This window comes from Orbicella faveolata, unplaced genomic scaffold, assembly GCF_042242905.1.
Source record: "Orbicella faveolata isolate gen_17 unplaced genomic scaffold, um_ofav_v1 contig_35, whole genome shotgun sequence".
Taxonomy (NCBI): Eukaryota; Metazoa; Cnidaria; class Anthozoa; order Scleractinia; family Merulinidae; genus Orbicella; species Orbicella faveolata.
The window spans coordinates 2,721,405-2,745,252 of NW_028301564.1; the positions used below are offsets into that span (position 1 = coordinate 2,721,405).

General features: G+C 39.8%; 2 protein-coding genes across 2 annotated transcripts; both read left to right on the forward strand.

The window, feature by feature from the left end:
- The first annotated feature begins 889 nt into the window (after positions 1–889).
- Positions 890–9,083, forward strand: LOC110048343 (carbonic anhydrase 1-like). Its single transcript, XM_020754127.2, has 9 exons — positions 890–1,128; positions 2,522–2,560; positions 3,892–3,942; positions 4,350–4,681; positions 5,210–5,305; positions 5,707–5,791; positions 6,683–6,864; positions 7,642–7,809; positions 8,837–9,083. The coding sequence occupies exons 1-8, from the start codon at positions 1,083–1,085 to the stop codon at positions 7,774–7,776; spliced, it is 966 nt and encodes a 321-aa protein (XP_020609786.1). The 5' UTR covers positions 890–1,082; the 3' UTR covers positions 7,777–7,809; positions 8,837–9,083.
- Positions 9,084–12,777: 3,694 nt separating this feature from the next.
- Positions 12,778–23,828, forward strand: LOC110048394 (carbonic anhydrase 1-like). Its single transcript, XM_089274013.1, has 9 exons — positions 12,778–12,964; positions 15,211–15,249; positions 15,991–16,044; positions 16,993–17,324; positions 18,207–18,302; positions 19,188–19,272; positions 20,271–20,452; positions 21,487–21,654; positions 22,828–23,828. Exons 1-8 carry the CDS (start codon positions 12,919–12,921, stop codon positions 21,619–21,621), a joined length of 969 nt encoding a protein of 322 aa, XP_089130139.1. The 5' UTR covers positions 12,778–12,918; the 3' UTR covers positions 21,622–21,654; positions 22,828–23,828.
- The last annotated feature ends 20 nt before the right edge of the window (positions 23,829–23,848 follow it).

Sequence of the window (23,848 nt, forward strand, 5' to 3'; positions counted from 1 at the left end):
AACTAAACTTTTTCATAAAAGTTATCAGTCACAGGGACTTTTTTTACTTCCAGTAGTTGGACCAACATTTGCAGTCAACAAAAGAGATTGATTGCAATTGTTTGTTTTCTTATAAACAGACCAGCTTGCAAAGCTAGCTGGAGATATGTTTGCTTATCGAGCCCTTATTTGGCGCAAAAAATCCTGACAAGAAAACTTCTTGAATGTTTTTCTACCGAAACAAAAATATTCTTTCAGCTTTCCGTTTCGAAGCTTCTCAAAAGTTTTAATCTCATGTCACACCTTAGGACTGAGCTCTACTCGATAGCACTTCCGGGTGGAGGCTGTCTCTTGTCTCTAAAGGTGAGAAGGTGGCAAACTTTAAACAACTATAATCAAGGTTACTAGACTGTCCTCGCCACCTTTTTTCACCATATATGGACAACTTGACCGCTTGACAGTGATACGTACAATAATTTGTCAATTAACATGGGATCTTACAAGATGGTCGTAGGACGGGGCTTTACCATACGGACGGGGAATTGAAATACAACAGAAAATTATGTGACCTTGACAGAAAGTGACAACGACTAGCAGGTACTGTGCAAATGTCAACAGACTAAGTTCTTTACGACAATAAAAAAAATAAAGAAAAACATGCCTGGAAATTTAAGACCATGTCATCACCAATTGTTACTAAAGCAATTTGCGCCTTTCTAACAATAATTTGTAAATCAAATGAATTAAAATGAATAAGGTTTACGATAAATTAATATTTGTGGAACTACCAGTATTGGAGATTTCACTCAATGACTGCTCCTTGCGAAGCTCTTCAAGTGGAAATTTTCACCTAACAACGATTTGAAAATGAGAAAGGTTTGTGAGAAATGAGTGTCATGGTATTGGCAGCTTTTTGACATGGACACCATTAAACCTGCGACGCGTTCGTGTTGTCAATCATTGACGGCTGATCTTTGCAAATTTATTTCAAGTGGACATTTTCCTCTGAGCCTTTTTTAATATTCACCCAAAAAAAAGGCCAGAGAATTTTGCCTAAAGAGTCGGTTTTGTACACGATATCTCACATCTTTGGTAAAGCTGAGATGCATTTTAAACGGAAGTTTACTTTCGCTAATGTAATATTTACAGGTAAGGTGATTATATTTATTCTGTTCTTTGTTCCCGCTAGTACGTTTTTATAGTAATAAACCAAAGGATAGCTTGTTTTTAGTTTTTAAGCTGTTTTGCTCCATCGTATAATTTTATTCCGCGAAAGCGGGGACTTGCTTTTGGTGAAAGGAATACCTCACCATTATTTTCTCACGACATCCTCTAAGTATTCCTTCCAATTTTGGTCTAGTAAATATCTCATTTGTTTGCGGGAACGTACGTAAAACGTTTCCTAAATACCACACATCCGCTTACTTATCTTTAATTTAATATTCCCTAATTATGTCTTTAAACAAATTAAACCTCTCGTATTGTAATATCCCACACAGGCAGCCTCATAAACAGCAGGAATTTATTTAAGTCGACAGTAGCAGTTTTGCACGTTGTCGTCATGTGACTCAATTACCAGAATCCCTTTAATTTTTTCTTTATTATTTAAATTTTGAAGCCCCAGTGGGGTTTAAGTAACAATTGCCCTAATTAGCATAAGAAACAGAAAAAGTGAGGGATATTTTTAATTGTAGTCAAATGACGCCATCATGTAAATCGTCCAGTAGATCTCTACGGTGAATGGTGAAACGTCGGCACACACTTGAGAATAGGGAGTTTACGAAACCACGACGGCAACGGCGACGGGAACGTCACTGAACAAAAGAATTAATGAGTAGTACAATGGCTGTGCACGTGCGTTACAATTCTTGGTACATTTCTTTGCCGTCCTCTGCAAGACAGCGACGTGAAATGACTAAATTTTGCGTTGTCTGGAGGACGTGAACCAAGATGGCTAATTTTTAAAGTTTTTATTTCAAATTTATCGCTGTGTTCCGGATTTAGTTTTGCGATAGTTTTGACAGTGGTAAACAAAGTAAATGACTTTAGAGTATCGCGAGATTCGTAGCTAAAATATAAATTCATTTTTTAATCGACGTCGTCCTCGGCGTCGCCGTCGTGCTTTCGTAAACTCCCTAATATGTCGTAGGAACGTGAGGGATGGGGCACATGCCCCTTCGTGTGTACACATAAGACGCACGTTGCAGGGACAGTATGCACTCCTGGTGCACTCGAAGCGTATATTGGTTTGTAACGCGGACAGTTTACGAGAGCAGTGCACACGATGCCACATTGAAAATTGAAGTCATTTTGTCCCTGCTTCATGGCGCACGAATTCAAACTAGCTGAATTTTATGCAACACGTTACGGGGATAAAAATTTGTCCCCGTAAGAGAGCCTTTTCACACAAAGAAAAAAGCTCGCAAATGGTTAAGGCCGTGGACTTTGTTGCGCAGCTTTCTTACGCTGGCTTTGAAACGCTCGGCTGAAAAAACAGTCATCAAAATATCGTTTTATTTTACTCTCTTCCTTCTTTTTTCAGTGTTGCTGTTGAGCTTAAAAAAGGACGTTGTACGGGCTAGTAAGTTACATTTGACAACATTGAGGTATAACCTTGTATTGTATATATAATGTATTAGCATCGGCGAGTCGCTCCCTGCCAAGAGCCATAATCGGGGACTCCGTCCCCGATTATGGCTCCTGTCCCTGCTTGATGAATAGAGGCACAGGTAAGGTGCGTCAAGAGTGCAGCTCCCCCCCCGGGGGGGAGGTACTCCCTTTTGGGGCTATATAGGTATGTACAACCCCAAAGGGGATGGTCATAAATAGGGAATCCTTTGGCTATTTTTGTCCTAAATAGGGTATGGTTTTTGCAGTCTAGTCTTCAATTCGGTACGATTTTAGAAGAAGCTACTTTTTCACCATTATCGATAAGACCATTAACAATGCATCTTGGCTGGGTGACTAATTATAACACAGGTCTTAAATAGGGCGTCAAATTTTTGGTCTGGTCTTAAATAGGGTAGGGAAATGGCAGAGTTTGGTCTTTAAAAATAGGTAAGGGTTCTGGGGAAGCGGGACGTAGATCCCCAATCGATTTTTCTGGGAGTACCGTCAGGGGTATAGCACATGGTGATATGTGAGTAGTTTTTGAAAAACAATCCAGAATGCTGTGAGAATAAAGTGCTTATATATCTGAACTTGAATACAATGTTATGTTTAGAGCTTACGTGAATTCAAGCACGGCGTTAAGTAAAAACGAGTAAGACTCCTAGTTTGGGAGCATACTGGTTGGCGAATGTAAATATTGTTTTCTTCTTCTTTAATTTTTCTGATCAGTTAAGTGAAAAACAACTGAAACTTGAGAGAAAGACGATCCTCAACAACAAGCTATTACTTGTGTAAGAAGCAATTCGTTGAAACTAATTTCTGAGCAGTCGACCTTAGCAGTCCGTACTGCAAGAGAAGGCGGACAGCTAAGGGAGCCAATCAGTTTGCCAGTATTATAAACTGAAGAAGTAACACGTTTCGTAGTTTTCCAGGCCGCCGACCTCCAGATTGGACTTAGTTTTAACGAGTAAGTCAAACTGCCAAAAAAAAAAAATCTAGAAAATGGTAGCGGGGGACTTGGAAATAGGCCATTTTACAGTTGTGTGCTGGCCTATGAATTCAAGCTAGGCTGGAGGTGACCTTGCTTTAATACAGGCCTCTCTGTTTTTCTCAGTTAATGCCAACTAGTAAGCATAAGAACAACTTGATTTACACAACAAAAGCAGTGGGGTCTTTATCAAAACAAGGTAACCTGCAGCCTCGCTGCCATTCAAAGGCCAGGTTACTGTAAAATGGTCTATTGAATAAGCCTTTCTTTTAAAAGTTACAAATCTTTCTTTTTTTTTTTTTTTTTGCAAACAGCTGAACAAGATCAGGCATTTTGGACTTACGACAGACAGGAAGGAGCTAACGGTAAATACATTATAGCATTATTAATGTTTAAAAAGCGTCATACCACTTAAGGATTTCAATGCTCCAAATTAGTGAAAAGTTTGGAATGTTTAAAGACAGGACTCCATAGAAAAATCAAACTCACCACACCTTGAACTTGAAATGAGTAAATTCTAATTTTTTTTACCGGGGTAATTGCCTCAACCGGTTGTCCCGTTACTAGCTACTGCCCTAAAGAGTCGCGGAAATCTAAATAAAATTAAAGCTTGCTCATGTTTGGCTAATTTTGCAATAAACATAAGCAACACCAAGAAGGCAAAGCTAATACAAGTACGAGAAGAAATGCATGACGGGTGAAGGCTTTGGTTTGTATCTAAATTCAAGAGAGAATTATCTCGCTAATCGGTAATTTTTTTTTTTTTCTCAAGGCCCCGACGAGTGGGAAACCCTAAACGTCGACTGGTCTTGCAATGGACGTAAACAATCACCAATTAACATTATGACTGATCAGGTCAGGCAGAAAGATCCTACCAACCCACCTAATCTGAGGCTCACTGTGGCGGGGAATAAACCAATCACAGGTGAGCTTAAAAACACTGGATACGCGCCAAAGTTTTACCTTGGAGAGGGGTCCACAGTCAAACTGGCCGGCGGTCTCCTGCAAGAGAGGTACCTCCTCAACGAATTTCTTTTTCACTTTGGCTGCAACGACACCGCTGGATCTGAACATACAATTGATGGAAACACGTATCCAATTGAGGTAAAACAAGTGATCATTCTTTTTGCTAAATTTTGTTGACTTGACAACGTCATTACCTACCTCCTAATACACATAGATTCTTTTTGAAAATACGAAAATTGTGGTCGATCAGACGACACCAAACGGAGAAAAAAGCTCGGGGGGGGGGAACTCCCATATCAAAAAGGACAGGGGTGTTCGCCGTACTTTTTAGGGGTCAAAAAGGCGGTTTGATACCTCTTAGAGTGTTCACCCTTGAAAGGTTTACAGGGGGGGCTTTTGTGATACCTTTTCGGGTATTGAGCCGAAAAAATATGACAGGAGAAAATTTGTTGTTTTAGAATTGGTACCTCTTAGGGGTGAAAAACATTTCAAGCCCGCCCACAAAATAGGACCTTAATACCTCTTAGGGGTTCTTTTCAAAACCTCCGACTAGCACCCGTGCCCCCGTCCTTTTATATGGGAGTCGCCACCCCCCCGGAAAAAAAGGGTGGAAGACGTTATTGAAAGACCCAGTAAACCACTATCCATTGCTATTTGTCTTTTTAGTTGCACATGGTGTTTTGGGACAACACAAATTATGGATCGTTCGAATTAGCAGCTCAAGGAGAGGACGGCTTAGCTGTTGTCGCTGTTTTGTACGAGGTAAACTGGCACGCTTTGGTATGCTGCTATTCTTAAACAGCACAAAGCAAAGCTAAGTAGCTATAATATCATATCATGGAAAATTATGTCTTCTACATTTTTAAATTTCCCTTAATTTTCCTTTCTTTTATCTGCCAGCTTTTCAAAATTGTGGTTTTGAATTTCTGCGAAGGGGAACCATTCTGATAGAAGGGGGGGGGGTGAATAAAGAGCAAAGAGTTATTATAGCAGAAATTGCTGATAAGCATTGGTTAAAAACAGCAGGAACATTAGGGGCCGTCGACATGGCTTAACAGACAAGTGCCTCTTCCTCTTTTGGCCCTCGGGAGTCTAAAAAACACTCTGTATTTATTTTTTGTTTGTCTATTTGTTCTTTTGTTTGGTTGGTTGTTTGTTTGTAGCTTCCAATGGCAAAAAGCAGCTCAACTCCAGCGAACGTTGCACTAGAAAAGATTGCACAACTCCTGAACAGCATTGTCGATGAAAGTAAGTATGCCCAGCATGTTTTTTGTATATGGCCATACATGATGTAGTGTTCCATCAGGTTCGATGGAATCTAGTAAACATTTGTGCATTCAAAGACTGATATTAAAGATATCGAGGTTGCTGTGAATACTATGTGTGTCCGGAAAAGTTACATTTTAGGCTGCACCTCTATGCCCGCCATATAGACAATAACACTCTCGAACTCGCCGTTGTAGATTTCAAATGGCTTTTGATCTCAGTGGTGTTTTCTTTGGGGTGGGGGACAGGGAAGCAGAAAGTCAACTTCGTCAGCAGCTAGACGGTGTATACTTTTAAGATCTTTGCAGTACGACTGTCAGTAAAAACTGAACAATACTGGAATTCTCAATTAAATTTAAACGTGTGCACTTTTGCGGTTCTTTTTGAGCACGTGCGATTTTCCTGCTTTTGTCAACCAAACTTAAATCCTTTATGCAGGAAAAACCTACATATAAGAACCTAGGTTTTTTCAAGTTAGCCTCCATAGGTTCTTATATAAATGGTACTTACCTAGGTTCTTAATCAGAGTCTAATCAGGTTCTTCATTTTTGTTCAAAAAAACAACTTGTACTCATGGGCCGGTGACCTTTATATTGAAGTACACAGTACAGTATTATGGTCTTATGACACTGCCAGTATTCTGGCTAGTTTTTGTTACCTTTTTTGTGTCGTATGTGATGTGCTGTTTTATATCTGAAAAAACTCTTTATTTTAAAATAAGAACCTGTATTCAGATTTTACTAGAATGGTTCTTATGTGAAGGGTGCTTAACTGGGAAACTAACAGGTTCTTAAATTTTAGGATCTTATAAGCAGGTTTTTACTGTAGTTCACTGACTACCTTAACACTGTGCATCACACTTTCTGATACCAGACAGCAGTCACGTGGTTACTCAAAGCGCAGCGATTCACATCGAGGACTTAGCGCCACTGCTCGTTTCCCCGGATATTACCGACAGGTTTTACAAATACAAAGGATCTCTCACAACTCCCGGATGTTATGAATCTGTCACGTGGTTTGTCATGAACAACCACCCGCAAATAACCGAGAAAGAGGTAAGTAATTATTATTTAACTGTGCCGCGGCAATCTATGTCTAATGATGGCTTTGGACTGTTATGCTAGCATTGTTTTCGAGCCTTTTATTGAGACAAAGAGCATTTTAACTGTCACATGTGTAAAGCTGGTACAGTCGAACCTGTATATAACGGCCCTGTATTAAGCGGCCACCCTCTATTAAGCGGCCAGTTTTCAAGTCCCGAATTTTTGCTCATACAAACGCTGTATTTGTTACCTGTATTAGGCGGCCACCTCTATTAAGCGGCCGCGGCCACCCTGCAGCAGTCCTGTGGTTGTCTTTCTTTGTTATTTTTACCTGTATTAAGTGGCCTCCCTTAACGTGACAGCTATGAAAATGAACGTAACGACTATGAAATGACTGAATTAGATATTTTGTTATGAACTGTAAGTCACAGAAATACACTACAGTACCGTATACCGTAGAAGAGTATAGGGGACAAATCATTGCACAGTACCTTTACACAATGTTACGTATATTATATCGTTTAGTTACAAGGTGGCACTGAACTTTGTTTAAAGTATTGTTCCCTTGCATGAAGTGTTTTTGTATGATACGACATTAAAACTGACATTAGACCACGCCCAGGGAGTATTTTTTAGTGATCCTGTATTAAGCGGCCAGTTTCTCAAGCCGTTATATACAGGTTCGACTGTACTTAAGTTATGTTTTCATCTGTTGCTAAAATTCTGGACTGTTTCAAAGACATGAAAAACTAACGAAGTATCATTTCTTTTTTCTTATCTTGTAACCAGCTTCTGGCGTTCCGAAATCTGAAGAGCAGCAAAGCGCATGTGCAAGGGAAGAACGCTGGGCGCATGTGCAATAACTTTCGCAACACCATGCCGCTGAATGGTCGACAAATTCACAGCAACATCGTCCTGGAGTGAACAGAAACAACTGCAATGGATTACCTTACCAAGGTTAGTATAGAGTTTAAGAAAACCACGACGGCAACGTCGCTAAACAAAAGATTTCATGAGCAGGACAATGGCTGCGCACGTGCATTATAATTCTTGATACATTTCTTTGCCGTCCTCTGCAAAACAACAACGTGAAATGACCAAATTCTGCGTTGTCTGGTAGAACGTAAACCACGACGGCTAATTTTTTAAATTCCTTTTTCAAATTGATCGCTAGCTGTGTTCCCAAACTCAGTTCTGTGATAGTTTTGACAGTGATAAACAAAGTAAATGACTTTACCGTACCGCGAGATTCTTAGGTAAAATATAAATTCATTTTTAATTGACGTTGTCCTCGCTGTCGCCGTCGTGGCTACTGAAACTCCCTAGTGTGTGAAAAGTCACATGACTAAGAAACGAGATAAATAAGTTAGTAGCGATGAGCTCTACTGTCAGTTTCATTGATCCAATGTTCTAGAGACAGCTTTGACTCATAAATTTCGCAAGATACGTCTTAGAAAATAGAAAATGAATTCGTGTAAAATAGAAAGTCGAAATTGTCTGCATCCTATGGTAAGGGTGCTCCCTATAACGGCCTGTCCGGGGAGGCTCCACCCAAACAGGGTACCTTGTTCAGGTTTCAGGTATATGAAAGGGTAAGGATTTCACAAGTTGAGATGTATGAGAGGGTATGGAAATGTGTCATTTAGATAAAACGTGAAGGGAACTGAATAAATGAAACTTGTTTTTTGGTGTACATTAACTTCATTTCAAGGGTTAGAAAAGAGATGCAGTGTTCTTAAGTAAGTATGTGAAACGGGTTCCTTTTCTCATAACTGTAAAAGATATACGAAAGGAGTACCTTTTCTGTCAAAATGGTATACAAAGGGTAAGGGGTTGGACCTCGGGGCGGGGCCTCCCCGTACAAAACTTTCTATTTCACCCCCCCCCCCCCCCACCCCACCCACGTACGCGATTACTGCAGTTGCGAATGTGAGAGCATGGTCGACGTATGGTCCTTATCCCAACAATGTTTCTGTTCTTCTAGATTGTTTGAGTCTCATACCGGACAAAGAAAGCCGTAATTGAAGTTCTGAAGCACACAAATAAGTTAAACACAGTAGGCCTAAGCCAATGTACATGTAATTGTTCACAGACACTACGTTATTCTACATTTTGAAAATATCACCTAAATGTATATCAGTGAAGTAACAAACGACAAAATGTATTACAGTTTTATATTAGGGAGTCGCCTGGAATCATTCATCATAAATAAAGGACTGACGCTCATTGTCTTTTTGTTGCTGTGGTAGTGGAAGTGTTTTGTTGCGCGCGGGACTGGGTCAAAGTAACAGAAATCATATTGACTACAGTAACCTACCGTTTATAAGCCCGGGACTTATACAATTTGGTAAGGTTTTTTTTTTAAATGGGCATATAAAGGGAGGGACTTATATCCAGGGGGGCGTATAAGCGGAATACGGTATAGCAGTATTGATCAAAATACGTTTTTCATTTACTGGTTTTCAATTAAGCTTTAAAACATCATATTGGTCACATTTCCGTGTTTATGGACCTTAACTGCAGCTCGATCCATAAGTACGGAAAAAAAAATTAGCAGTCTTGTCTTCAGTGGCTCACAGGTATTTTGGGCTGCTATATTCAAGCCACTGGATTTTATTACCCAATCAATTATTGTTATCATCATCTGCAGTATATTTATTTTTCGTTTAAATCATGTTATTTGGACGAGCTTGATTCTTCCATTGTCCAGTTCGACAGCCTCGACTCCAAACTGCCGCAATCTTGACGAGTTGGCAAGCCCTCCAGGATCCATTGATGAAACAATGTTCTGATTTTCTTTATTGTTCTCCAGAAGATTCCTGATGGCGAAGATGGCCCACTGGCAAATATCTAAAGTATTTTAGGTCAAGGTCGATGCCAACGAATTTTAATAACAATCCTTTCAAAACCCACATGAACCGATGGTAATTAGTTGAAAAACACAGCTTGGCAACCCATGGGCTGCTGAATGGGTCCCATTACTGATTGGTTGAAAGCCTGTTGATTGGCTCACATTCTTGTGCACAGTTGCAGTACGTCAGCAAACGGCGCGAAAACAACGAGGGTCGGGTTTGATGATAAGGTGGTGAAATGAGTAGGGAGTGAAATATTTCTCTCAGATGGTCCGCAGAAAAAAAAAATTATTTGAGCATGAAATTTATTGCTCCCCTTTAGGTTGTGCATGATTTTTTGGGGGGTGGGCAATAGCTTGTGCAATACTTTTCTCAAGCAGGAGCCTGTCTCAAGGTAAAACACAAGGCCTGTATAGTAAAAGGGACGTGCTCGTTTTTCCCTATGGTCCGATCTTGCACGATTCTTTTTTGCTGTCCGGGCCTTTCATTTTAATTTCCCAATCCCTCCCCCCACCCCACCCCCTCCACCGTCAAGAAACAATGGTCCGTCCTTTAATCAAAAACATGAGTCTCGGTCTTTATTCATGGAAAACACTTTAGGAATTTGCTTTCTCTCGGTGGCTATTGTATGCTTATGTGTTCGCGGTAAAAATGATTACGATTGTAAAGAAGCTCACGAACAGCGGGGATTTTGCCTCTTGAAACACAAGTACAAGAAAATTCAGGCCGATAGTTTGAGTCAGTGTTATATGAACTGCACCAGAGAGATTTCTCGTCGCAGCGTCAACTTTTTTTCTGCCGCAACAAAAAAAGTGTGAAATGAACACGGCCACCCGAGTGACTCGACCTGAAGACTACACAAGCTGCGCGAATTCCACCTACATGGACAATGTTGTGAGAGGTATAACACTTCTATATAGATATAACTGAACCTTTCGAAAGAGTAAACACACCCTCGAAGTCCCCATACAGCCAGGGTGACAACACACCAAGTTCTTATCACTATCGTTACATAGAGTATATGGGAATTTATACGGAGAATTGAGATTTCGATATTGCAATAAAAAGGTTTTTAAAATGATATTTTGCAGAGCTAAAAAACGCTGCGAAAAATAATTACATAACAAGCGAAACACTCAGATTACTAAACGGTCCTAAACTATTTCGTTTCACAACAAGAGAAAAACATTTGCCACTTCTCTTTTATAAGTCTTACTTATATTGCTCGTTGTTTGCAAGTTTTCGGGGCAGATAGAAATGTTTAGGCTGTCCACGTGACTCACTTGCAATTGGAGAGCCCAAACAACATAACCGATTTCAGTTGAAATTTGCGTCACAGGGCTGGTTAACTCTAGAACCCCCTGGGATTACTCAAAAACGACAGTGATCTGAAAATACCTTGGAATGGATTACTTGAAAATAACGTACCAGGCAAATAGAAACTTCAACATCCCCGCCAGGCATTTGAAATTTTGATTCACTTACCCAAAATCACCCAAGCGTCTAACTAGCGTCTGGTTGGCAGAAAGAGTTTTCAAGCAAGTCGCCCGTCTACATCAGCCCCCTCCGCTATCAAGCAAGTGAAACATTACTTACGGTTGAATTTCCAACCAGTTTTTTGATATGTCAGCATTCGAATTTCCTTCAAACTGTCTCTGTGATGCATTCTGTATCAGCCTACGAAAAGATCAGAATCCGTTAAGGTGTTTCACTAGACAGCTCTGAAACAACAAATATTCGATTTTTACTGTCGAATTAATAAACACTCTTTTTTAAATAAGAATATTGTTTCTTTCTTTTTCCGGCCCAGGTTAAATGTTCTTATCTTTCTGCCGATTGTAAGCCGAAAATATTCGTATGAATATTCTTAGATTATAACATATGGCATTTCCGTTTTAAAATGCATTGGGATATCAAGTACAAGTGCTTGATTTCTGGATGGTGTTAAAGTAATTTTAGAGCCAGATTGCAGGCATTTGAGCCTATACGCTTATAACTTATTGCCGAAATGTTCTTAGCATGCAACATACGGTCAGTGCTGTTTTTGTTGTTTCTTGGCTAGTTTTGCCGTTTAGAGAAAAGAAGAATTTTAAACGGTTTAGTTAAAAACATATAATAACATTTTGCACGCAAAATCATATTCTTTTCAAAATCTCAACCTCGGGTTCCTGATTCGTGAAATAGTCTTAAAATTTTTCAAATTTCAGCGTCGATGTTATTAAAAAACTATTCTTGTACAAAAAAGAGTGGAAACTTTTAATTTTTTACTTGATGGAAAAGTAATCAAAATTAATCAAATTAGTGTTTTGGCCAAGTTTCAGAATGAACTCTTGAACAGAGGTGAACTAACCGTCGATTGAGGAACATAAATAACGAAAAAAACAAACGAAATGGATGAATAATTTATTTACGCTTGAGGCCCCACACAGGCAAGCTCGAATAACTAGCTGAAGATTTTTTTAAAAAACAGTGACTTGAAAAAGCATCCTGAATGTTTCGTTGGAAAACAGAAGCCGGCAATGCATCATTCAATTTTTCGTTTCGCAGCTTCTCAAAAGTTTTAATCTTATGGCCACAGATAACCCTTTCGAGTAGAGACTTGCGTCTCTTGACTTTGAATGTAACTAGGAAGCGAGTCGAGTCAGCCATAACCGCGGTTACCGTAGTGTCCTCGCCATCTGTCCAAATTTGGGCAGGTTTTTGGTCATGTGGACACTTCTGACTTGTGATACGTACAATAGTTTGTCAATTACACAATGGATCTTACAAGATGGTGGTAAGACGGGGCTTTACCATACGGGCGGGGACCATTTGAAATGGAGTGGGGATTTTGTGACCGGCTTGGCAGAATGTGGCAGTGACTTGCAGGTGCTGTGCAAATGTCAACAAATTAGGTTTTTTGTGATAATAAAAAGAAAAATTAAAAAGAAAAAAATTAAGACCCTGTCGTCACGGGTTCAGTGTTAACTAAAGCAATTTTGCGCCTTTCTAACAGTAATCCGAGTGTGAAAAATTTTTGCGAGAAATTGGCATTCTTTTGACGTGGGTACCAATCAACCCGTAATCCATTCATGTTGTCAATCATTGAGGGTCTTTCCAAAGTTATTCAAGTGGAAATTTTCATCTGAGAGTTTTTTTTTAACCCAAAAATAAGGCTAGAGATCTCTGCCTCAAGGTTTTGTTTACGATATCGTACATCTTAAGCAAAGTTGGCATGCGCCTTAAACGGATGTTTACCTTCTCTATTGTCATATTTACAGGTAAGGCGGTAAAATTTACATGTGATTTATTCGCAGATCAATTGTTCTTTTGTTCAGTTTGTTCGCGATCGTACATGTTTATGGTAACAAAACAAAGGTATATCCGAGCTGTTTTTATTTTGGAACTGTTTTGCTCCATCGAATTAATTTTATTGAAAATGAGGCCTTGTTAATTATTATTTAAATACCTCACTATTATTTTCTGACTACAGCCCTCTATCCCTTCCAATTTGCGTTCGAAAATATCCCGTTCATTGACCAAAATGCCATGTAACCTTGATCCTACATACCCTGTATTCCTATTTTTGTCTTTTATGAGTATTCCATATTTCAACACCCCCTACAGAGAGTCTCATGGGCATGTTGTTTTGTCTGAAAGATACTGAAAAGAGGCTGTAGAAATTCAAGTTATAATTACGTCTCAACGGTACACACTGTGTTAAAGCGCATCAAATGTTTTCTGTGCACACTATGTCGGAAGAATTTAAAAACGCAACATTACCGGTCATTTTGGATTTGTGTTTTGGGAAAACTTGGTCAGGGAAATCACATGATTAGCGTACCGCCATCGTTTCTGAAAAGCTCCGTTTTCAAAATGTTTTCCATCCACACTTAAAAGAAAAGCCAGCGTTTTCAAATTTCTCCAGTTTGAAGAGCGTTTTCGAAAAGCTCCGTTTTCGTGACGGATTAGTGTGGACGGTAGGTCTAACCGCAGAAATAAAGCTGCGTTTTCAAATATCTCTGGCGTAGTGTGAACACTGCCCAAACCTTCCTTAAGATTACGGGGAAATGTATGTGTTATATGTTCCGTTTCTCTTTAAACGTATTTCTGCGTACATAACTCATGCATCAGGGAATTACCAGCATTACTGCTGCTTGATGAAGTAAACAACAAGTGACGAGTATTTGAGTTTCTCATCGTTGTCTGTCGTTATCTAAAGCGATGGTTTCTGGTCAGGATATCTGTGAGTGTTGAAGGGTAAACGTGGAGGGTTGCTGGAAATCACACTCAAGAAACTCAAACTCATCTGCAAAGCCGTATTTTTCTTCTGCTGCGCGTTGGCATTGCAACGCAGCTGAAGAACCCTGTAAGATAACGATTCCCTACTTGTGCTGACTACACTAACACGAGACATTTAATGTGAATACAGTGGTACCACGCCTTACGGCAACTTTGTTTATACGGCCACCTCGTTATTACGGTCACGTTATTCTGGTCTGAACAAAAGACGATATACTTCCGCATCAGATGACTGACTGGCGCATCCTCAGTAAACTACAGAAGAACCCAGTTAATCCGGTAACTAACGGGCCACAAAAGATGGCCATATTAACAGGGTGGCCTTATGAAAGGGATTTTTTCAAATAAGAAATAGACTGACTGATTTTGTTAAGACCAGAATAAAGTGGCCGTAATAACGAGGTGGCCGTATAAACGGGGTGGCCGGAAGGCGGGGTTCAGCTACAGTCCATATAAACGTCCCATGACACCCCGCGAGCTCTCGACCTTGCCGTCAGAATAACAATTTCTGACTAAGTCATCCCTCGATCGTCAGAAATTACATTTTCTGCTCGGTGAGAGACAAGAGGAGTCCTCTGCTCGCAACCGCGCGATTTCCTACCGTCCTTGCGTGAACTACCTCAGCATGTCGCATGTGTCGTGCTTCGTCTCCGAAACGTTTGCACGCAAATAAATTGGCTTCATTAAAGAACCCGCTGTCCACTCCGTACTTCTCAAACTACAAGCTAGCTACAAATAAACAAACTGTCTTGGAATAATCGTAAACTATCAACCCTCACATCATGCTCCTTTGACAATCAATGGCGTTGTAAGGCGAATGTACAGCCATAGATTTTGCAACTGTGTAAATATCGAAAGACCAAAGATTGTCAGTTATGAATTTGATGAGTACGTGACAAACCCATTTCAGTGCACTGTTGCCAATTGTAACTTAGCCAATCAGGGCTGCAGATATTGTCGGCAGTCTCGCAAACGGACAGCGTTTTGAATCCTTTCTGTCAAGCGTGAGTTTTAAACCGGTAAAAACTTGTCAAAAACCAGTATTGATAATTTATTTCTCCCTTGTTGTGGACGGCGCCTTATCAAACGATTGAGCAGTTGCGAGCAAAACTTACCTCTCGTCTCTCACCGAACAGAAAGAGAAGAGATACTCTGTCTCGCAGGGAACGGCTGAAGAAACAGTCATCGAGAATGTTGTTTTATTTTACTCGCTTATTTCTTTCAGTTCTGTGGCTCAGCTTAAAAACTGGAGTTGTGCAGACCAGTAAGTTACATTTGACAATCTAAAGGCATTACTTTATTATGTGAAAGGAATCTATATAATATCGTTCCAAGGGAATACCGTTAAGACACAAAGGAGATGTATGGTGCGCACGCGTAGACGCGCAAGTTAGGCGCGTCGAAGGGCTGTAAGGGCGATGATACGTAAGTAATTTTTGAAAAGCGATTCAAAATGGTTGAAGGTGCGGCATACCTGCACATGACTTTTGTAGAAAATTATGCTTACAGCTTACCTGAATTCGAGCATAGTGAGGCAACCAAAAATGCGCAAAACTGGCTCTACGCCTTGGGGCGAAACACAGTCACGCCATACTGGCTCGCGAATGTAAAAACAAAGGTTTTAGGTATGTATCATTTTTCTGGTTACTTTCGTGAAAATTCTTAACTCAATCTTGGAGAAAAAATTTATGTTCAAGAGCAAACAACTGCGTTAGTGCGATCAGTTTTTCAGCAATTCGCGGAAAATTATTTCGGAATGGTCTGACGTAGCGGTCCATATTACATGGATCAGACTACACAGGGAAAAAATTGGTATTATCTTTTTCATCACAGACCAGTTTGCCAGTAAAATAAATTGATGAAACTGGTTCTCTTCCAACCTTTAAATCGGACTTGAATTAGTCTAAACAAAATCGACCAAAATCTAGAGAGCGTTAGTGGGAGACTAGGATAGGATACTTAATAAACTCTTTTTAAAAAATTGACAAATCCTCTTTGTATACAGCTGAGCTTGGTGGAACACCTTGGACCTACGACAGACAGATCCCAGGAGCTAAAGGTAACTACATTATAGCTTTATCAATATTTAAATAGTTCCAATATCATCTCCTACCAGAGTTTCAGCGCTCCAAATAAGTGGAAAGCTAAACGACACAGGAACGAAGTTTCGGTTGCAAAGTTCCGAAACATCTTGTGGTTGTTCTTCGTGAAAAAGAAAGTACCGTTAAATTTTCACAAAAATTCTAGCGTAAAATATTGATGACCATATCGTGGCCATTCTCACTCCACTTTGATATCACATCAAAGCTTTCACAACCGACTGGACAAAAAAGCCTTCAACTTTTCTATAACCGTTAAAAGCAAATATGATTGATTTTACAAGAAAACATTATGTAAAAGTTTCTTTTAGAAAACAGTCCCAAGAAAATTTGTGCGCTGATTGTTTAAAACATATATATATATAACACAGAACTAGCACGAGCTGTCGACATAATGATGACGCGAGCCAAGAGAATTTACATCTTGATAATCAAAGTTAACAAGCTGTTTTCCTTTTTTCGTCGCGGTGTTTTCTAAAAGAAATAGAAACATGTTCTCCGTGTTTCTATCGAGTTATAGAAACACTCGTGAAAGTTTGGGAGAACTCGAAAAAGCTGTGGAAACACTGCCTACGGCTCGTGTCCCCACAGAGTTTCTCGTTCTCCCAAACTCCCGCTCGTGTTTCTATAACTCGATAGAAACACGGTACATGTTTCCTATTTCTTAAATCGGCTTGATTCGATAATTTTGAGTTGGTGACATTTAGTTGAAAAACTCAGTTGGATACGGAAGTCAATAAAGTGCTTTGTAAGTAAAAGCTTTAACAAAGATATTTTTGATATTATACTTAAATGATGTAAACACAATGACCCAAGAGGAGTGCGAAGACTTTTCAAGCTTGCTTTAGGACTTACATCTAAATATAAATTATCTTGCTAGCCGTAAATGCATTTTTTCTTTTCTCAAGGCCCGGACGAGTGGGAAACCTTAAATGGTAATTGGTCCTGCAACGGCCGCAAACAATCACCAATTAACATTATAACTGATCAGGTTATGCAGAAAGATCCTACCAACCCGCCTAACCTGAGGCTCACTGTGGCGGGAAATAAACCAATCACAGGTGAGTTTAGAAACAACGGATACGCGCCAACTTTTTTCCTTGGAGAGGAGCTGACAGTCAAGCTGGCCGGCGGTCTACTGCAAGAGAACTACTTTCTGAAGCAATTTCATTTTCACTTTGGCTGTAATGACACTGTTGGATCTGAACATACAATTGACGGGAACACGTATCCAATTGAGGTAAGCTCTAATGTATTCCTATAGTTTCCAATCTCGTGAAGGAAATACATTACAAAGGCGCAAGCTAACATGGAAACACGTGTCTCTGCAACGCAATTATTAAGATCAGTACACAATTGGCTAAGTGACCACGTGATGAAATTCGTAACTTGCGCTGTTGGTTACCATAATAATAAATTGCAACAAAGATTTGACACGATCAAGCTGGAGTAGTAAAATCTGTTTTTTTCCAACAAAATCACTTCTTTTGTATTCTTTTAGTTATGTAATTTGTAGATAAATACTACCTGTGATATAAATAAACACAAGAAAATTTTCAAAGGCTAACACAATAACACAAGTCCGCGAATACAATTTGCAGTCTCTGAAAATATTCCAGTGGTGATTTAATCCAAATTGCACGAGAATAATCACGTAATTTAATTTGAATAGGCCGTTTAAAAAGACCGTACTTAGGTAGGCTGCAGTGCCCTTGACCCTCCAAATACTTGCCCAAAACTTTCCGAAAATACTGTATTCCCGAAACTTCCCTTAACGTTGAAAAATCTTCGGCGATCTCCGGTTGATTCCCAGAACTCTACAGTACTCTTCGGCTGATATACTTAACTCTTTAAAAATCTTCGGAAGGGTTCGGGTGATAGTCGGAGGTATTTGAAAATGATCGGGTGATCATCGTAAATCTTTGAAAGGGCTTGGGTAATCTTCCAAAGTTTTTGAAAATGTCTAGTTATCTTGAGTTATCTTTGGAAGGCGCGGGTACTTCAACCACCTTCGAAATACCTCGAAACACTCGTGTTACACTGAATTTCACTGCTCGTAGCAGTGTACAGCAATGGTGTTTTTCAATCTTACCCTCATTGTTTACTATCATTTCCCTACTAGTTGCACATGGTGTTTTGGGACAACTCAAATTATCAATCTTACGAATTAGCAGCTCAAGGGGAGGACGGACTAGCTGTTGTGGCTGTTTTGTACGAGGTAAACTGACACGCTTTGGTATGCCTTTCGCAAACTGAACTTAAAGATGATTTCCAGTCCGTACTGCGCAGTCTCAGCACCCTAATGTTTAGTGCGTCTCGCTCCGTGGAATAAGAATCGATGTTATTCGTTACGAACCACATACCTTATCTTTGAGGCCTTTCAAATTCTTTTTCCAACAGCTTCATTGATTTTTACAGCTGCGAAGTTGTTTCATCAAGTGATATGAGAAAGAACGAAGCATAAAGCTTCGCGTCCATAATGATAGTTAGCATGAAACTGGTTTACTTCATGTAAGTAGTTGCGAAATGTTACATTTTGTGATGTCTTACATGAAACAAGACAAAAAACGTAAACAAACTCTCAAGAGTACGCAGTACTGACTAGAAACCATCTTTAAAGCAACGATTTATAAAATAATGTAAAGTAAGGTTGCCTATTGTCTGTAAAACAATATGCTGTGGGTTTTGATTACTGTGTTAAAAGTTATGATGGACGTAGTATATATTTCGGTTGTGAGTATAACATTCAAACGTAAAGGGGGAAAAGTTATGAGTAAACTCATCTCTATAAAACAGAGATCATGCAACTGTATACAAAATATCATATTCCATTTTAAATTTGTAAATTTGTCTGTTTTTTAATGTGATGTTTTAAGTTTCTCTATTTTCTGTGTGTTGATTCATTTTGTATAAAAGCCGCAGAGAGCATTAAAATCTATGCCCTCTTTCAAACCAAAACGGCTGAAAAACCATGCCCTTTGGGGCCGCACATACCTATATAGGCCATACGAGGCAGTACCCCCAGGTTTAGGCCTCTTTTGGTCCTCGACAATCTCTTAAAAACCTCATTGTATTTGTTTCTTTCTTTGTTTGTTTCTTGAAGCTTCCAATGGCAAACATCAAGACAACTCCACCAAACGTTGCATTAGATAAGATTGCGCAATTGCTGAACAACATTGTCGATGAAAGTAAGTTAGCCAGCATATTTAGATATGGCCATTCGTGTTAGTAACAGCTTGTAGTGTTCCGGCAATCAGAATCAAAGCAATTATATGGCAAAGTGTATACATTCGAAGGCACGTTAACGGAAGACCTCAATTTGCAGTAGATATTATCTGGGGTAACGACTGGATTTAGCACCCGGGGTGCTAATATTCTTTAGGTGGCTCAAGGGAGGGCGCTTATTCGAGCTGAATGGGCGCCTGTTATACAATGTTGAGATGAGAAAGCAGATTTATTATTCATTAGTCTAGTCGGTCTTTTGATGTTCATGTCTTGAACAGTCACGATCGCTATGGCGGCGTTTACTGGAATAGGGATGCTTATTAAAAGAAAACGGCACTCAGTGGAAAGCGCTTATAAAGAAGCGCTTATTAGAAGGAGGGCGCTAAATCGAATTGTTACTTTTTAGGCTACTGGCACCGTGGCAATAAGATTCGATAACACTCTCGAAATCACCGTTGTAGATTTAAAATAGTGTCTTATCTCACCGTCCCCATTGATTTTTTTTTTTCTGGGGTCTGGGACATGGAAGCAGAAGTCCGAGAACAATGAGAATGGGAAGTCAACGGGAAGTGAGAAAAAGGGAGGTTCGAGTGGAGAGATTTTAATTATGGCGGAAACCGGGAATGAAACATTTTGCGAGTTAAAAAGAACAAAGAAAGGGGAGCCACTAACGTATTTAAAACTAAAACACTCTGGAAAGTGGATGGTTAAGAAATCCCCTTTTAGATAGTTAGTGTAAAAGTTTAGTCTTCATTGCAGTTGTAATTCAGTTTGCTTTTCACGCTGCGCTTCTTCCAAGAGGAACGTTGTCTGCCATCCAAACAACGGAGAACTACTCAACGTGATCCGACATTCTTTTATACCGCTCAGAATTTTTACCAATCTTGAACTAAAAAAGGCAGACACTCTAAATGCTCACCATTACATCGTTCGAATTATTTATCACATTTTTTGATACCAGACAGCAACCACGTGGTTACTCAAAGCGCAGCGATTCACATCGAGGACTTAGCACCACTGCTCGTTTCCCCGGATGTTGCCGACAGGTTTTACAAATACAAAGGATCTCTCACAACTCCTGGATGTTATGAATCTGTCACGTGGTTTGTCATGAACAACCACCCGCAAATAACCGAGAAAGAGGTAAGTAATAATTTAACTGTCTCACGGCAATCTGTGGCCCTATTCACACTACGCCGGAGAGATTAAAAAAACGGGGTTTTCACTCCAAAAACACATTTAATGTTTTTCGTCTACACTACGTGGGATAAATTTGAAAACGCAACAATCACGGGGGGCATGAAAGCTCGAGTACGCCTTTAAGGGTTAAGGTTAAACCCGTGACTACCAAGACTTCATCGATTTAGAAAAATTCCGTTTTCAAAATGTTTTCCATTCACACTAAAAGGCAAAGCCGGCGTTTTCAAATTTCTCCGGTTTGAAAAGTGCTTTCGAAAAAGTTCCATTTTCGTGACGGATTAGTGTGGACGGTAGACCTAACCATAGAAATAAAGCTGCGTTTTCGAATTTCTAGACGGGGCCTGTGTCTGATGCTGGCTTTTGACCGTTTTGTTAACATTGTTTTCCAGCCTTTAAGTGAGGCAAAAGTATTACAAATGCATGTAAAGCTGATACTTAAGTATTTTTTGCATCGTTTGACCCGTTTCATAGATTCCGGGGTGGGGAAACTCCCTTATATGAGCTGTACAGGTATGTAAGACCCGAAAGGGTATGGTATTTCAGCCGTTTTGGTCACAAAACTGGTATCGATTTGGTTTATATTTTGGTCTCAAATAGGGTATGGTTTTTGCACTCAAGTCTTGAATTGAGAATCCTTTTTTCAGAAAATGCTACTTTTTCATCATCACCGATAAGACTATCAACAAAAACCCCTTACAATGACTTTAACATCGGTCTGAATTAGGGAACTAATTGTACAACTATTAGGCAGGTCTGAAACAGGGTACTGATTTAAGGGTGAGGTCTTGAACAGGGTATCGATAGGTTTGGTCAGGTCATAAATAGGGTAGGGAATATTGCAGATTTTGGTCTTGAATACGGTAAGAATTTTGGGAAGCGGGCCGCACACCCACACCCAACATTTCGGCGAGTACTCCCAGGGTCTTAGATATAACTGGAAAAACTAAAAGTCATTATTTTCCTCATCCTCAATATAGATTCTGGCGTTCCGAAATCTAAAGAGCAGCAAAGCGCATGCGCAGGGTCCGAACGCAGGACGCATGTGCAATAACTTTCGCAACACCATGCCGCTGAATGGTCGACAAATCCACAGCAACATCGTCCTGGAGTGAACAGAAACAACTGCAATGACCTACCTTGCCACGGTTAGTATGTGGAAAATGCGTTATGTCAAACAAACGAAGGGATTCGTTTCAGGTTTTTTCAAAACACCCAACTGGGTAGTGATTAGCTCTGCTGCTATTTTGCAAATTAAGCCCCGGCCAAAAGATCGCAACATTGCAATGCAACATATCGCAACATCGTTGGCCCAGTATTTGCAAGCCCCGGCTAAACGATAGCAACGTTTCGACGCAACATTTTGCAACATTGTCGGCCACAACATGTTACGTGCGTTTGGCCACCCTGTTGCGACGTGTTGCGACATGTTGAGTATTGAAAATCGAACAAGTGCGCATGTCTGGGCGCAACATTGGTGCACGAACCTGGCCAAACGACTACAATGTCATGCAACATCCGCAAATGTTGCGTGAAAAATTTGACCATTTTCAAACTTGAGCCAACAACACCCATCATGTCCCAGCATGTCGCAACACGTCGCAACAGGGTGGCCAAATGCGCGCAGCATGTTACGCCGAACAATGTTGCGATAGGTTGCGTTGAAAGGTTGTGATCGTTTGGCCGGCGCTTTACGTCTTAGAAGTGGCAAGTACTTGAAAGTTCAGTAAAAGTTGAAAATTTTCGGTATTTTATAGTAAAGATTGCAATTTATTTGCGCTCTTAGCCCTTACTTTTTTAATGCCGTAACTAACTTTGTTCCCTAAATAAGAATTTTCTCCTCCTGGCTCAAGGAAACCCTGAAACGAGGTTAAATGTCATCAAGAGTGAAACCGAGAAGTAGCAATGAACCAAAAAAAAAAAAACGACAGAGATAAAAACGATGAAGGGAAACCTACAGAAATTCAGTACCCAGAACTCCCACTGATAGATAAAGGGAAGGAGTTTTTGCTCGTTTTTAGATTCTTCCGCAATCCACGGAGAGTGGGAACTGGGTATGCGATCACTTCAGTTATTAGTGTCAGAGTGTGGTCGCAGATTGCTACAAGTCGACCTCATGAGTTTCAGGGTAGAAAAGCTAAGCGAGCGGAGCGAGCTGCTAGGTTTTAGGCCGCCAAGCGACTGTGCGATGGTCGCCAAGCGCCTTCGTTGGTGGGTCATGAGAAAACAAGACGAAGCACTCTCCTGAAACTCTATTTGGTCGATATTTGGGCAGTAACCCGGTCATGTGACTTGTTCTAACAACGTTCTCTTTCTTCTAGGTTGTTTGAGCGCTAGTTCCACACTGGACAAAGAATAAAAACTTAAGTAAAGTTACGAAGTTGCAGATAAATGAGTTAAAAGAATCCGGGTAAAGTGAATGCGCACGCAGTGGTTCACAGATACAACCTTATTTTGCATTTGTTAAGAATATCTTAATTGTACATGAACTTTTATATATTCACTTGTATGTGAGTAAATTAACAAACGAAAAAATCGATTAGAGTTCTCTATGAGGCAGTCGCCTTGAATCATGCATGATAAATAAAGGCTTCATTGTCGTTTTGTTGCTGTGGTAGTGGAGGAGGCGTGTCTATTGCGGATTGAATTAATAAACGAGGTGAGAAGTAGTATATCAACCACGAAAGACCGTGTTTGACCACATTTCCAAACACCGAGAAGGAAGTTCAAAATACGACGCGTAGCGGAGTATTTTTGACGAACTTTGAGGTGTTTGGTAACGTGGTCAAACACTGTCTTACGTGTTTGATATATCTCGTCAATCGAAACTAAAACTAAGGAGAAAACAGAGAAATAAATCGTAAAAATATATGTTAAGTAAGATCAGATATCCAAACACCGTCACAGTCACGATATTCTTTGTTTAAATTTGATGAATTGTTAATACATTTGAGAAAGCTGGATTACACTCATTCCAGGGAAAATGTATATTCGTTTTGAATTAAAAAAACGTCAGCAGTCATTCTACTTACAGAAACCATATTGACTACATTAACGGAGGGCAAGAGAGTTAATCCCCAAATAGACCTTCAAATTATATATACTACACTATCATAACTAGGAGTGTCGAAATAAAATTATAAGGAGCTCTATACATGAATATTACAAATGTTCCTTTGCTGACAGCCACATCGTCTTTCCAAACTATGCTTAATATTTAAAATCTATACTATCATGAAGAGGACCTTCACTCCTTAGTTAAAAACAATAAAAACCTTGGAATTTGTGATTGAGGGATCACGAATTCACGTTTGTAACTTTAGCTTTATATGCTTAACATGA

Coding starts and splice junctions, on each gene's coding strand:
- LOC110048343 (XM_020754127.2), top strand. CDS start 1,083: ATGCATTTTAAACGGAAGTTTACTTTCGCTAATGTAATATTTACAG. Junction 3,943..4,349: donor CAGACAGGAAGGAGCTAACG/GTAAATACATTA, acceptor TTTTTTCTCAAG/GCCCCGACGAGTGGGAAACC. Junction 5,792..6,682: donor GAACAGCATTGTCGATGAAA/GTAAGTATGCCC, acceptor TTCTGATACCAG/ACAGCAGTCACGTGGTTACT.
- LOC110048394 (XM_089274013.1), top strand. CDS start 12,919: ATGCGCCTTAAACGGATGTTTACCTTCTCTATTGTCATATTTACAG. Junction 16,045..16,992: donor ACAGATCCCAGGAGCTAAAG/GTAACTACATTA, acceptor TCTTTTCTCAAG/GCCCGGACGAGTGGGAAACC. Junction 20,453..21,486: donor CGCAAATAACCGAGAAAGAG/GTAAGTAATAAT, acceptor TCCTCAATATAG/ATTCTGGCGTTCCGAAATCT.